Genomic DNA, 16,793 nt, shown 5'->3' with positions numbered 1-16,793 from the left:
CCTAACTGCTATCAGTGTTGCAGGAATATGTGTGTATGGATGTATATGAGTGTATGAAATGGAGAAGATTAAAATAGTGGAGGAATTTCTTTCCGCCTGTGAAAATGAAATGAATACAGTGGTAATTATGACTTCTACTTACTTTTTATTAAAATAAATTCTTCTACAAGATATCTCAACCATAGTTTCTCCTCCTACCAGTCTTCCCAGCACCACTCCACCTGCCTCCCCAAGATACACTCAGAAAAGAGCAGGTCTTTGAGAGACAAAAACAAACACAACAAAAACAATATACAATAAAACAAGTCAAAAGCCCTGATGTTGAACAAAGCAACCCAATATCTGAAAGAGTCCCAAGATCAGGTAAAAGGTCCAGCCACCCTTGCTTTTACTTCTAGGAACCACACAAAAACACCAAGCTAACAGCCATTACATATACATATAATATATGTTATCTATATCTATCTATCTATCTATCTATCTATCTATCTATCATCTATCTATCTATCTATCTATCTATCTATCTATCTATCTATCTATCTATCTGTAGAGGACCTGGTACAGATCCATGGAGGCAGTATGTTTGCAGCTTCAGATCCTGTGATGTCATGTGAGCCCTCCTTAGTAGATTAAGTAGGCCATGTTTTTCTGGAGTCCTTTACCGCCTCTGGCTCCTACAATGTTTCCCGCTCCTATTCCATGGAGTTCCCCAATTTCCAAGGGGAGGGACCCATGGAGACCTCCAGTTTAGACTCTCTCCTCACATGTCTGGCTGTGGGTTTCTGTGCTCAATCCTACATGCTGCAGAGAAAGCCTTTTTTATGATGACCAACGACATCAATCTAGGAATATAGCAGAATATCATTAGGAATTGTTTCATCATTGATTCTTTTCCCCAAGTCATGGTTGGTTCTACCTTAGGTGTCTGGGCTATCTAGTCTCCGGTTTCTAGCCCCCAAGGCAGGGTTTCTATAGTGGCTGTACAAGCTTGCACTACCACCAGTAGTGGAGAAATGTTTCTCCTTGCTCCCCATTCTTGCCAACATGAGCTACTGCTTGTGTTACTGATCATCTTCATTTTGAAAGATGCAAAATGGAATCTCAATGTAGTTTATATTTGCATTTTCATGATGGCTGAGAATATTGAACTTTTCTTTAAGTGACTATCAGCCATTTTAGTTTCCTGTATTGAGAATTTTCTGTTTAGATATGTACCTTAATTTTAAATTGGCTTATCTGATTTTTTGATATCTACTTTCTTGAGTTCTACTCATATTTTGGATAGTAGTACTCTATTAGATGTGGACTTAGCAAAAATCTTTTCCTGTTCTGTAGGCTGCTGCTTTGTCCAATTCATGATGTCCTTTTCCTCACAGAAGCCTTTCAGTTTCATGAGGTCCCTTTAATAATTGTTGATCTTAGTGCCTGCTCTATCGGTGTTCTGTTCAGAATGTAGTCTTCTGTGTCGATATGGCTATTCCCACTTTCTTTTCTATCAGGGTCAGTGTTTCTGGTTTTATATTGAGTTCTTTGATCCACTTAGATTTGAGTTTTGGTCTTTACTTTAAATTGTTAACTGAGAATAGAAATACAATTAAAATTCAATGAGAAATTGGGAGAAAAGGAAAGGGGGAAGTAGGAGAAGTGGGGGGAACTAGAAAGAGAGGAGGGAAGGGGCACCCATTGGATGTAAAGTAAATAAATAATATAAAAATATAAGATACAAATAAAAAATTAAAAATAATAAAAAGAAGTTTCTAACAGAATCAGTGATAAGACATTGAAAGTAAATCTTTGTTTTATTGAGGATTTAAGGTGAAAAATTCATTTTATAGACATAAACATTTTTCTTAAAAGTTTTCTCATTGCCTCTTTCACATCTCTGTTCCTGAGACTGTAGATAATGGGATTCAGCATGGGAATCACAATAGCATAACATGTGGATACTACCATATCATGCTCCAAGGCATAGCTGGAACTTGGTCTCATGTACATGAAGAGGATTGTTTCATAATAGATGGACACTCCAATGAGGTGAGAGCCACATGTAGAGGACACTTTTTGCCTCCCTTCAGCAGAATGTATCTTCAGAATGGCAAAGAGGATGAAACTAGAAGAGATGATGATGATCAAGATAGTGACTTCCTCAATAGAGCTTACAAAGATGAAGAGTATAAGCTCATTCACTTTCGTGTCCGAGCAAGAAATAGCCAGCAGAGGGGGAATATCACAGAAAAAAAATGCTTCATTTCATTGGAGCCACAAAAAGATAGGCTAGCGGTGGCTGCTGTATGGATAGGTGCATGGAGAATTCCACCAGCCAAGGAGCCAATAATGAGTGAGATGTAGACTCTGGGTGACATGCTTACTGCATACAGAAGTGGGTTGTAGATAGCCTCATAGCGGTCATAAGCCATTGCTGCCAAGAGAAAACATTCTGTGGTTCCACAACTGACAGCAAGAAACATTTGTGCTGCACATCCAAGGAATGAAATGACTTTCTTCTCTGACATGAAATCTATTAATATTTTGGGGGTGATAATGGTAGAAAAGCAAGCATCTATGAATGATAAAACACCCAACAAATAGTACTTTGGGTTGTGGAGCTGGGTGTTCCCAATGACTGCTGCAATCAGTCCCCCGTTTCCCATTAGTGTGAAAAGGTAAATCACTAGAAATAGTACAAAAAGAACGATCTGAAGTTCAGCATTGTCTGGGAGGCCTCTCAGGATAAATAGAAGGAAGTCAGTGACATTCTCCATGCTGAAATCTCAGACAGCTATCTTAAAGTCATTCAGAGAATAATCATTCATAGTACTAGAAAACAGTAAAGAGTCTTGGAGTTAAGATAGGTAATGACCCCTTTCATTTATCAATTTATCATATAAAATGCTCAACCACAAACACAGAATCCAGCAGAAAGTATGTTGATGAACTCATGTTGTGCTTATAACTGTCAGCTCTATTAGCCACTTCATCCCTGCATTCAGTTAGCTTTATTTATCATTTCAAATTCCATAAGAAATCCAATTTGAGAATCAAGAGTGATAGTACAGTGTTGGGAGGTGAAGTTGTAAACGGAAAGGTGTCTTCGTAAGTGTGTGGATAGCTTGAGGCACGTGAGACTGTCAAACAAACAAGTCGAAGGGGTGAAAATTTCTCTGACATTTCAGACAATCTAATTTCTGTTAGTGTCAGCGCACAGGATTCAAATGTAGATTTCTAGGTCCTTCAGCAACTGGGTAAAATAATTTGCTACAATCTTCAGTCCTGTAGAATGTGAACATGATTTCACAATGTAAGTATAAACATTGAGGAAAAAACATGTTAGTAGCATTGTTCTACACTTAAACAATATGCTGAAATAAGTTGATGATCTAGAGTAAAAGAACCATGAATTTAAATATTTTTAAAAAATATTTTAAAAGAATGTTGTCTCTCTTAGATATTATTAATGTAATTTGTGGCTGCTGAGGTGGCTTACCAAGTCAAGTCATTACTGCCAAACTGACAACTTGAATTTAATCCCTGAAAACTAACATGGTGGAAGGAGAGAACCAAATACTTCAAGTTTTCCTCCGATCTCCACATGCATGCCTTGCCACATTTATGACAAAATCTTCCAAAAACGCAACAAATTTCATGTATTCTATAAAATGAATGGGTTAATAAATTGATAAATAGTTGAAGTAAATGGAACATTATGATTACATTACAATATATCACATCTCTTAAATTCTTGACACTTTATCTGTTACCAGTGATAATAAATAAATTAATTAGACTTACCAAAGTCCTGTTTCAAACTACTGGTATCATCTATTTCAGAAGAGTCTTTGGAAAAAAGAATGAAGCCACGTTTCAACAAGCCCTGACAGGAATTCTGGGTTGTGTGAAAGAACTGTCAATATCCTGAAAAATATTGTGGCAGCATTTGTAGAAATAATAAGGCCAAAGGAATTATAAAAACTCTTTGCCTCTTTTCTCTCCCTCCCCTTTTCATTTCCCCCCTTCTCTTTCTTCTTCCTTACTCTCTTTTGTTTTCTTCCCCTTTTCTTCCAGTTATCCTTCCATTATTTATTCTTTTCATCACTCGTTTTACTATCTCTTACCACAATAATTCTCAACCTCAGTATCTCAAGGTGGGTGGTTATCTATTAAGATTCCCCCTCTTTTCCTTTTGGCATTAATACAATTGCTTTGTCAAGTCATAAAACTGTCATGAGGCATATTATTTTTAATTGTGAATATTTAATTCTTTCAACTGAAAAGGGTGGGGATTATTCCTTATTGAAAAGTTCATCAAACACAAAATCACAGACATCAATAAAATATAGCCATGTTATCATAAAAAGGTTTGATAAAATCCACCCTGAGGATGAAGAAATAGATGCTGCATATCTTGAAAAAATAATAAACTAAAACTCCACATGAAAGTACAGAATATATAAGGACAGAGAACTAGAAATAAAAGGTTTTTATGATTGTAGTATACACATTACATATTACTTTAGTGCTGAGCTAAAAGAGGTGAATTAAATATTATATAAAATTAACATGAATTTTCAAAAAGGAGCAATATCATAGTGATGAAAACATATGGAGACTACTGTGTTACTTCAAATTATGTTTACATAGAATTTTTTATTATTATTTTTATTTTATTATTATTAGTTACATTTTATTAACTCTGTATCCCAGCTGTATCCCGCTCCCTTATTCCCTCCCAATCCCACCCTCCTCTCATCTCCTTCCTGCCCCTTTCCAAGTCCACTGATGGGGGGACCTCCTCCCCTTTCATCTGACCCTGTTTCATCAGGTATCTTCAGGACTGGCTGCAAAGTCCTCTGTGGCCTAACAGGACTGCTCCTCCCTTGGCGGGTGAGGAGGCCAAAGAGCCAGCCATTGAGTTCCTGTCAAAAATAGTCCCTGTTCCCCTTACTATGGGAAACCAATTGGTTATTGAGCTACCATGAGCTTCATCAGAGCAAAGGTTCTAGGTTATATCCATACATGGTCCTTGGTTGGAGAAACAGTTTCAGAAAAAACCCCTGTGCCCAGATATATTTGGTCCTTGTGGGGCTCCTTTTACATAGGATTTTATATTTATATAAAAACTTTATTCTAGGAGGAGGGGCAAGATGGCGGCACCAGGAGGACTCCCATTCTGAGCAGCAGCAGCAGGATCAGCACAGTGACCAGTAATCAGAACTCTCGGCCATAAAACACAGTCATTGTGTTTCCCAGGTGAGAGGATACCCCACGGTGGGGGATTCAATCAGCTTTTAACTCCCCCGGCTAAACCACTGAAGAGATCCCAGTTCCGCCAGACGCTTGGCTGCTGGCCGCCAGCCCCAGCCCCAGCCCAGAGCCACAAGCCAGTGACTCTGGTCACGGTCCCAGACTGAACCGTGTGCACCACACTATCAGAGACTGGAATCTTCAGTAAAGAGATAACCCCACAGTACAGGAAACGATTGGGACCGACCTTAGGTCACCCAGACATCCCCTGGAAAAGACTCGGGTTCCACGGGCACCCCAGGAGCCAGCCTGGAGCCAGAGCCGGGGACCCAGGTTCCGGCACAGAGCCCTGCCTGCCTGCGTGCCTGACTCGCTGCCTGAGATAGAACTGTGGGCACCAGGGCACCAGCGAATGAGATTCACTGTCCGGTGCAAACACACAGGGAGGGAAATGGCTGGCCTGATCTCAGAGCACTCAGCCGACACCCCCACACCGAAAAGGTCTCGGGAAAATTACCCAGTTTAGGCAAACACCCAGGTTCCCAAAGGCCAGAAAGGTGGAGACTGAACCGCCATCACTCAGCTGTGCTCCAGACACAGGCAGTTTCTGCGGCCAGCCAGCTGACGGAGACCAAGCAGTGTGCACCAGGGCAAAAAAAAAAAAAAAAAGAGAGAGAAAGAGAGAGACTGAGAGTCCCTGTCTCCAGAGAATCCACAGGGAAGGAAGGAAACTGTACTGACTTAAATCACCCAATCCTTCCCTGGAAAAAGTCTAGCAAAGACCAGGGGGGCCGAGCCGCCATCACTCAGCTGTGCTCCAGACACAGGCACAAACAGTTGCTGCGCACCAGATGTCCAACTGGGTCACAGCAGCTGATCATTAAATTTACAGCAAGAAACCCAGAAACAAGGCAGCTGTCCTCAGGACTTCCCTGGTTGAGAGGAGAACCCTCTCGACTAACAAAGACCACAGTTACCACTCAGATCTCTATCCCTGAGGTGAGCAGCAGCAACTCCTGAAAAAACGCCATCCATCCAGGGACTATACCCAAAAAGCTGAGAAGACATCCTTCAGGAAAAACCAGCTTTCTGCAAAGGGGATTCTCTCCACCACAGGATCCCCAGGAACCACCAGAAAATAACCCCAAACACCTAAGATAGCACAATGGGTAGAGGCCAGTGTAAAAGCTCAAGCAACAAAAGACAGAGCAATATGGCATCCCCAGAACCCAGTTACCCAGGGGCAAGTAGCCCTGGACACCCCAGCAAAACTGAAATCCAAGAAGATGGCCTAAAAACTATGCTCATGAAGATGATAACAGAGGAAACAAATAAGATACGTAAAGACATAGAGGAAGATAAACTGAAACAGAATATTGCCATCCGTAAAGAAATAGAGGAAGCTGCAGCCAAACAGTTTATGGCCTTTAGAAAGGAAATGCTTAAAGCACTGAATGAAATAAAAGAAACAGAGTTGAAGGAACTAAAAGAAAAACAGGAAAGTACAATCAGACAGGTGAAGGAAGTAAACAAAACAACTTAAGACCTGAAGATAGAATTGGAAAAATTAAAGAAAACACAAATGGAGGAAATAATGGAGAGGAAGAATCTAGGGAAGAAAACAGGAACTACAGAGGTAAGCATAACCAACAGACTACAAGAGATAGAAGAAAGAATCTCAGGTGTAGAAGATACAATGGAAGAAATCGATGTATCTGTCAAAGAAAATGTTAAATCCAAAAAATTCCTGACACAGACTGTCCAAGAAATCCAAGACAATATGAAAAGATGAAACCTAAGAATACTAGGAATAGAGGAAAAAGAAGACTCCCTTCTCCAAGGCCCAGAAAATATTTTCAACAAAATCATTGAAGAAAATTTCCCCAACTTAAAGGAGAGGCCAATAAGAATACATGAAGCCTACAGAACACCCACCAAATTGACCATAAAAAAAAAATCCTCCCACCACATAATAATCAAAACAGTAAGTATACAGAACAAAGAAAAAATACTAAAAGCTGCAAGGGAAAAAGGCCAAGTAACATATAATGACAAACCCATTAGAATCACACCTGACTTTTCAGCAGAGATTATGAAAGCCAGAAGGGCCTGGACGGATATCATGCAGACCCTAAGAGAACACAGATGTCAGCCCAGGCTACTATACCCCGCAAAACTCTCAGTCCTCATAGATGGAGAAAACAAGATATTCAATGACAAAAACAAATTTCAACAATACCTACAAACAAATCCAGCATTACAGAAGACACTGGAAGGGAAAATACAACCCCAAAAAATAGCTTCTTTCAAGAAAACACAGGAAATAAATAACCATACTACAGTAAAACAAAAAGCAACCAAGCACACAACCTGATGACCACAGCCAACATCAAAATCAAGGGATCTAACAGCCACTGGTCATTAATCTCTCTCAAAATCAATGGACTCAACTCTCCAATAAAAAGACACAGATTAACAGAATGGATACGTAAACAGAACCCAGCAATCTGTTGCATACAAGAAACACACCTAAGACACAAAGATAGACATTACCTGAGGGTAAAGGGTTGGAAGACGACTTTCCAAGCAAACGGACCCAAGAAGCAAGCAGGAGTAGCCATTCTAATATCTGATAAAATAGACTTTCAACCAAAATTAATAAAAAGAGATGGGGAAGGACACTACATACTCATCAAAGGAAAATTCCACCAGGAAGACATCACAATCCTGAACATCTATGCCCCAAATATAAGAGCACCCACATTTGTTAAAGAAACATTGATAAAATTTAAACCACATATAGATCCCCACATATTAATAGTGGGAGACTTCAACACCCCACTCTCAACAAAGGACAGGTCAACAAAACAGAAATTAAACAAAGAAACAATGTCTCTGACAGAGGTCATGAATCAAATGGACCTAACAGACATTTACAGAACTTTACACCCAAACACAAAAGAATTTACCTTCTTATCAGCACCTCATGGAACCTTCTCCAAAATAGACCATATAGTTGGTCACAAAGCAAGCCTCAACAGATACAAAAAGACTGAAATAATCCCTTGTATCTTGTCTGATCACCATGGAATAAAGCTGGACCTCAACAATAACAGAAATAGCAAAAAGCCTACACACACATGGAAACTGAACAACTTGTTACTAAATGACAGCTGGGTCATTAAAGAAAGAAAGAAATTAAAGTCTTTTGGGAAATCAATGAAAATGAAGACACAACATACCCAAACTTGTGGGACACAATGAAAGCAGTGCTAAGAGGAAAGTTCATAGCACTAAGTGCCTTCAAGAAGAAATTCGAGACAGCTCATTCAAGCACCTTAATGGCTCACTTAAAAACCCTAGAAAAACAAGAAGCAGACACACCAAGAAGGAGTAGATGGCTGGAAATAATCAAACTCAGGGCTGAAATCAATCAATTGGAAACAAATAAAACAATTCAAAGAATCAATGAAACCAAGAGCTGGTTCTTTGAGAAAATCAACAAGATTGACAAACCCTTAGCCAAGCTAACTAAAAGGCAGAGAGACACCATCCATATCAACAAAATCAGAAATGAAAAGGGGGATATAACTACAGACACTGAGGAAATCCAAACAATCATTAGGACTTACTTCAAAAGTCTATATGCCACAAAATTTGAAAATCTAAAAGAAATGGACAATTTTCTTGATCGATTTGACTTACCAAAGCTGAACCAGGACCAGGTAAATCAACTAAATTGTCCTATATCCCCCAAAGAAATAGAAGTGGTCATCAAAAGTCTCCCATCCAAAAAAGCGCAGGACCAGATGGCTTCAGTGCAGAATTCTACCAGACCTTCAAAGAAGAGCTAACACCAATACTCTTCAAACTATTCCACAAAATAGAAACAGAAGGAACATTACCAAACTCATTCTATGAAGCCACAGTCACCTTGGTACCTAAACCTCACAAAGACTCAACAAAGAAAGAGAATTTCAGGCCAATCTCCCTTATGAATATTGATGCAAAAATACTTAACAAAATACTTGCAAACCGAATCCAAGAACACATCAAAGATATTATCCATTATGACCAAGTAGGCTTCATCCCAGGTATACAGGGGTGGTTCAATATACGGAAAACCATCAATGTGATCCACCATATTAACAAACTGAAAGAAAAAAACCACACGATAATCTCCCTAGATGCTGAAAAAGCATTTGACAAAATCCAACATCCATTCATGTTTAAAGTATTGGAGAGATCAGGGATACAAGGCACATATCTAAACATAGTAAAGGTGATATACAGCAAGCCTATAGCCAACATCAAACTAAATGGAGAGAAACTTAAAGCAATCCCACTAAAATCGGGGACAAGGCAAGGCTGCCCACTCTCCCCATATCTCTTCAACATAGTGCTGGAAGTCCTTGCTAGAGCAATAAGACAGTTGAAGGAGATCAAGGGGATACAGATTAGAAAAAAAGAAATCAAATTATCACTATTTGCAGATGATATGTTAGTATAAGTGAGTGACCCCAAAAACTCCACCAGGGAACTCCTACAGCTGATAAACACCTTCAGCAAAGTGGCCAGATACAAAATTAACTCAAAAAAATCATTAGCCCTCCTGTATACAAAAGACAAAAGGGCTGAGAAAGAAATTAGGGAAACAACACCCTTCACAATAGCCACAAATGACATAAGGTACCTCGGAGTAACCCTAACCAAGGAAGTCAAAGACTTGTATGAAAAAAAATTCAAGTCTCTGAAGAAAGAATTAGAAGAAGATATGAGAAGATGGAAATGTCTGCCATGCTCATGGCTTGGCAAGATTAACATAGTAAAAATGGCCATCTTACCAAAAGCAATCTACAGATTCAACGCAATTCCCATCAAATTACCAACACAATTCTTTACAGACCTGGAAAGAAAAATCCTCAACTTCATATGGAATAACAAGAAACCCAGAATTGCTAAAATAATCCTCTACAATAAAAGATCTTCTGGAGGTATCTCTATCCCTGATCATAAGTTGTACTATAGAGCAACAGTTTTAAAAACTGCATGGTACTGGCATAGAAACAGAATGGTGGATTAATGGAACCGAACAGAGGACCCAGAAATAAACCCACACACTTATGAACACCTGATTTTTGACAAAGATGCCAAAACCATACAATGGAAAAAAGATAGCATCTTCAACAAATGGTGTTGGTCCAACTGGATGTCTACATGTAGAAAAATGAAAATAGATCCATACTTATCACCCTGCACAAAACTGAAGTCCAAGTGGATCAAAGACCTCAACATAAAACCAGACACAATAAATTGGCTAGAAAAAAAAGTGGGGAATACCCTAGAACTCATTGGTACAGGAGAAAACTTCCTGAACAGAACACCAACAGCACAGGCTCTAAGAGCAGCAATCAATAAATGGGACCTCATGAAACTGAAAAGCTTCTGTAAAGCAAAGGACACCGTCATCTAAACAAAATGACTGCCTACAGATTGGAAAAGAATCTTCACCAACCCTTTACCTGACAGAGGCCTAATATCCAGTATATATAAAGAACTAAACAAGCTGAAAAGCAGCAAACCAAGTAATCCATTTAAAAAATGGGGAACAGAGCTAAACAGAGAATTCTCAACAGAGCAATATCGAATGGCAGAGAAGCACTTAAAGAAATGCTCAACCTCATTAGCCATTAGGGAAATGCAAATCAAAACAACCCTGAGATTTCACCTTATACCCATCAGAATGGCCAAGATGAAAAACTCAAGTGATAACACATGCTGGAGAGGTTGTGGAGAAAGGGGAACCCTTCTCCAGTGCTGGTGGGAATGTAAACTCGTACAACCACTCTGGAATGCAATCTGGCGCTTTCTCAGACAACTAGGAATAGCGCTTCCTCAAGATCCAGCCATACCACTCCTAGGCATATATCCAAAAGAGGCTCAAGTACACATCAAGGACATTTGCTCAACCATGTTTGTAGCAGCTTTATTTGTAATAGCCAGAACCTGGAAACAACCCAGATGCCCCTCAACTGAAGAATGGATGCTGAAATTGTGGTACATCTATACAATGGAATACTACTCAGCAATGAAAAACAAGGAAATCATGAAATTTGCAGGTAAATGGTGGGACCTGGAAAGGATCATCCTGAGTGACTTGTCCCAGAAGCAAAAAGACACACAGGGTATATACTCACTCATATAGACATACAACGTAGGACAAAGCCACCAAAATCTATGCATCTAAAGAAACCAAGCAAGAGAGAGGACCCTAACTAAAATGTCCAATCCCCATCTGGAAAGGCAAAGAGGATGGACATCAGAAGAAGAAGAAAATAGGAAACAACCTAGAAACCTGCTACAGAGGGCCTATGAAAGCCAGAAGAAATCAGGAAACAAACTAGGAACATACCACAGAGGGCCTCTGAAAGCCTCTGCCCTGCAGACTATCCAAGTAGATGCTGAGCCTGATGGCCAACTCTCGGGCAGAGTGAATGGAATTTTATGTAAGAAGTGGGAAATAGTAAGAGCTGGAGAGGACAGGGTCTCCACAAGGAGAGCAACAGAACAAGAAAATTTGAACACAGGGAACTTCCCAGAGACTCATACTTCAACCAAGGACTATTCATGGAGATAACCTAGAACCCCTGCACAGATGTAGCCCATGGCAGGTCAGTGTCCAAGTGGGTTACCAAATAATGGGAAGAGGGACTGCCTCTGACATAATCTGATTGGCTTGCTCTTTGATCACCTCCCCCTGAGGGGGGAGCAGCCCTACCAGGCCACAGAAGAGGACAATGCAGCCACTTTTGATGAGAATTGATAGACTAAGATCAGAAAGGAGAGGAGGACCTCCCCATCAGTGGACTTGGGGAGGGGCATGCATGCAGAAACGGGAGGAAGGGTGGGATGGGGAGGGGAGGAGAGAGAGGCTTATGCGGGGATACAAAATTAATAAAGTGTAAATAATTAAAAAAATTAAAAAAATCTTTATTCTACATTATTATTTTCTTTGTGGATTATTGTCATTTTTTATTCATTACTAAGTCATTTTAATATAGACAACTGTGTATTAATTATACACAGCATCTATACTCTCTTGGGATTACCTAGTGTTGCGACGTGGAGAAAAGAATTTATCTGAAATTATACAATCAGTGATTATTAATTAATTAAATTAATTAACTAATTAAATAATCAGTGATTATTAGAGTTTTAGAAGAAAGTAAAAGATTGGGCGTTAGGAGTCTGAATTCGATTAATGTATATACTGTGCACACTGGACTATTACAGGCACCACTATGAGAGTTTCACATGAGATGAAAGTTTTAATATAAGACTCTTTTAAATCATTAATATAAGACAAGATGAAAACCACTAAAATATAACAAATACAATTGTTATCCATTCTATAATTTTTGTTATTAGCATATCATGAAATTTTCAGAACTGCTAGATAGTTTTTGCATTATAATCTGGAGGCAAAAGCCTGAGAAGAGAAAATGAGAACATAACCAAGGGCTTGAGGTGGCTCAGTGGACAACGGTGTTCCCGTTAAACATGCCAACCTGGGGTCAGTCCCTGGGACCAGCCCATGTGCTGCACAACCTGGCCACTGACTCTGTCTACAGGAACCCCAAACACACAGAGATAAAGTAAGCAACTGTGATTAAAGTGAATACAAACAAGCTACTACAGGACCAACTGAAAGCTATGAAAGGATACATTTTGAATCTATTACAATACAAATATTTCCCATGTGCATGCAGAAGAGAAGAAAGTTTCACTGGGATAGCAGCTAAATTACACAGGACTTGCTTAGTATGCTTAAAGTGATGTACTAGGATAAAAGTAAAACTTTAAAAGTATATGTGTTTAAAAAAGCTAGGGTGATATATTTTAAGATTTTTTTTTTACATAATACAAATTTGTGACCCATCTCTTTTCAAATTAGATTTTTATGAAAACAATTTTGATTACCTAGTTATTTTAATCCCAACAGCACAAACATGTTAAAAGAAATTTATCCTCCATGTTTAATAATGAAACTGTTTAGTACAAAATAACATACTTTATGTTGAATTTTAGGTCTCCTAAACATTCTAAGTCTAGGCCTAAAAAAAAAAAATGTATCTTACCAAGGAAGATCAAATACAGGTTTAATTAACTGACAGATAGGGTTCACTGAGATTGTTTATATCTGCTGAGTTTGCCGTGAAGCCCAGAGGAAATTCTCCTGTGTAGAAATGGTACTAATTATCTTCTGTTTCAGTAAACAATGTGATAACTTATCAATAGAAATAGACAAGGGGCTGGAAAACAATGCAACACATGCAGACAATTCATAGAATATAAAAAGAAAAAAATTTCAAAAAATGACAAATTCAGAAAATATTTAATATTTTAATATGAATTAAGAAATCTTGATATAGCAGGCAAAAATCTTACAGCTTTGACAGAGTTAAAATTTAAGTTTGATGATGCATGGCCATGGTCTAGCCTAGTTATACTGCGATCAATCAGCTTTCATGTTAGGCTGCTGGAACATTGAAGCAGAGATGATTAAAGCCACTCAGATCCTTAACATTCTGCCCAATTTAAACTATTAGAAATAAACAAAAAATACAATTTGAGAATATCAGAGGATTATTATTTTCAAGTAAAAGTCAAAGAAAAATGCTAGTTGCCAGGCGGTAATGGCACATGCCTTTAATCTCAGCACTTAAGAATGAGGCAAGCAGATCTCTGTGAGTTCAAGACAAGCCTGGGTTTCAAAGTAATTGTAGGACACTCAAGGCTACACAGAGCAACCCTGTATTGAAAAACAAAATGAAAACAAAGAAAAATGTTGAGAAGACAAAAACAATCTAATTCTTTTTTTTCCTGAAAATCAAATGTTTATTAATTTCAGTTAATGGTCTATATAGTTTTCATATATTTATTTGTTATTAATAATATTACTAATATTCTATTTACAAAGATGGTAAAATAGAAGCATAAAATTAGTAACTAGTCCACCAACACTGCTTATAAAAGGCAGAGTCAGATATGTTAATCCAGGCCATTCCACTCAAATATTTTGTGTCTTAACTGCTGGTTAAGTGAAGCAATGTTCATTATGGTGTAATTCTGAAACAATTTTTAATTTGCTGTTTATTTAAGTTTCTTATTCTTTTTTAATTTTTTAAAATTTTTTAAGTTTTATTTTTTTCTTATCAGTTACATTTTATTAACTCTGTATCCCAGCTGTGTCCCGCTCCCTCATTCCCTCCCAATTCCCACCCTCCCTCTCTCATCTCCACCCTGCCCCTTTCCAAGTCCACTGATAGGGGGGACCTCCTCCCCATTCATCTGATCTGTTTTATCAGGTATCTTCAGGACTGGCTGCAAAGCCCTCCTCTTTAAGACTTTGTAAAGCTTATGTTGTGGATCATGATCCAAACTTATAGTCTACTCATTTGAAGTATTCTGAATGCTTGCAAGCATTCATATATACTTCCTCATACATACATGTATGTATATGCTCCCATGCAGAAATACCATATAGAATTGACACATAAGCACACAGAAGTAGAAAGAGAACATCCCGTTCTTAGAGCCGTGGTAAAAGCATTTGGCGTTGATAAATTAGGAACACACAGTTTTTCCACAGCCGATAAGGTGGTACACATCTATCGTCTCAGCACTTGGGAGGGACAGGCAGACAGGCCACATCTACATGTCTGTTTCACACAGCTGCATAAGCGAGAGGACAAATGCAGCTGTCTTCCTCAGTTAACAGCATCTTGTGTTTAAAAGACAATGCTTCCTCAAGGTCCAGCTGTACCACTCCTAAGCATATATCCAAAAGATGCTCAAGTATACAACAAGGACATCTGCTCAGCCATGTTTGTAGCAGTTTTGTTTGTAAAAGCCAGAACTTGGAAACAACCCAGATGTCCCTCAACTTGAGGAATGGATACAGAAATTGTGGTACATTTACACAATGAATACTACTCAGCAATCAATCCCTCCTCTCCATGCATGGTACTTGGTTGGAGTATGAGTCTCTGGGAAAATCCCTGTGTTCAAATTTCTGGTTCTGTTGTTCTCCTTGTGGGATTCCTGTCCTCTCCAGATCTTACTAGTTCCCACTTCTTTCATAAGATTCTATGCACACTGCCCAACAGTTGGCCATAAGTCTCAGCATCTGCTTTGATAGTCTGCAGGGCAGAGCCTTTCAGAGGCTCTCTGTGGCAGATTTCTAGCTTGTTTCCTGTTTTCTTCTTCTGATGTCCTTCCTCTTTGCCTTTCAGGATGGGGATTGAGCATTTTAGTCAGGGTCCTCTCTCTTGATTAGTTTCTTTAGATGTACAGATTTTAGAAGGGTTATCCTATATTATATCTCTATATGAGTTAATATATACCGTGTGTGTCTTTCTGCTTCTGGGACAGCTCACTCAGGATGATCCTTTCTAGGTCCCACCATTTTACTGCAAATTTCATGATTTCCTTATTTTTCATTGCTGAGTGGATGTACCACAATTTCTGCATCCATTCTTCAGTTGAGGGGCATCTGGGCCATTTCCAGCTTCTGGCTATTATAAATAAAGCTGCTACAAACATGGTTGAGCAAATGTCCTTGTTGTGTAATTGAGCCTCTTTTGGATATATGCCTAGGAGTGGTATTGCTGTATCTTGAGGAAGCATTATTCCTAGTTGTCTGAAAAAGCACCAGATTGATTTCCAGAGTGGTTGTACAAGTTTACATTCTCACCAGCAGTGGAGGAGGGTTCCCCTTTCTCCACAGCCTCTCCAGCATGTGTTGTCACTTGAGTTTTTCATCTTGGCCATTCTGATGGGTGTAAGGTGAAATATCAGGGTCATTTTGATTTGCATTTCCCTGATAGCTAATTATGTTGAGCATTTCTTTAAGTGTTTCTCTGCCATTCTATATTCCTCTACAGAGAATTCTCTGTTTAGCTCTGTTTCCCATTTTTTAAATTGGATTACTTGGTTTGCTGTTTTTCAGCTTCTTTAGTTCTTTATATATACAGGATATTAGCCCTCTGTCAGATAAAGGGTTGGTGAAGATTCTTCCCAAACTGTAGGTATTCGTTTTGTTTTGATGACAGTGTCCTTTGCTTTACAGAAGCTTTTCAGTTTCATGAGGTCCCATTTATTGATTGTTGCTCTTAGAGCCTGTGCTGTTGGTGTTCTGTTCAGGAAGTTGTCTCCTGTACCAATGAGTTCTAGAGTCTTCCCCACTTTTTCTTCTAACCAATTTAATGTATCTGGTTTATGTTGAGGTCTTTGATCCACTTGGACTTCAGTTTTGTGCAGGGTGATAAGTATGGATCTATTTTCATTTTTCTCCATGTAGACATCCACTTAGACCAGCACCATTTGTTGAAGATGCTATCTTTTTTACATTGTATGGTTTTGTTTGTCTTTTTATTTCATTTTTTTTTTAAACTTGGTATTTTTGAGTGTGTGTTACTCTTGGCTCTTTCACCCTTTTTCTGAATCTATTTTTCAAGCACCCATTTCTCCCTCTCCAGTGCTTTCAAATG

The 16,793-nt window shown here is 38.8% G+C and overlaps 1 protein-coding gene across 1 annotated transcript; it reads right to left on the bottom strand.

Annotated features, from left to right (window-relative positions):
- Positions 1-1,824: 1,824 nt before the first annotated feature.
- Positions 1,825-2,762, bottom strand: LOC110543773 (olfactory receptor 141-like). Its single transcript, XM_021629998.2, is given in 2 exon segments — positions 1,825-2,238; positions 2,241-2,762. Coding segments are annotated over 2 exon segments (936 nt in total).
- Positions 2,763-16,793: the final 14,031 nt, after the last annotated feature.

Source organism: Meriones unguiculatus, chromosome 18 (assembly GCF_030254825.1).
Source record: "Meriones unguiculatus strain TT.TT164.6M chromosome 18, Bangor_MerUng_6.1, whole genome shotgun sequence".
Classification (NCBI taxonomy): domain Eukaryota; kingdom Metazoa; phylum Chordata; class Mammalia; order Rodentia; family Muridae; genus Meriones; species Meriones unguiculatus.
Note: the sequence above shows the minus strand (reverse complement) of the source record. Positions and strands in the feature narration are given on the sequence as shown.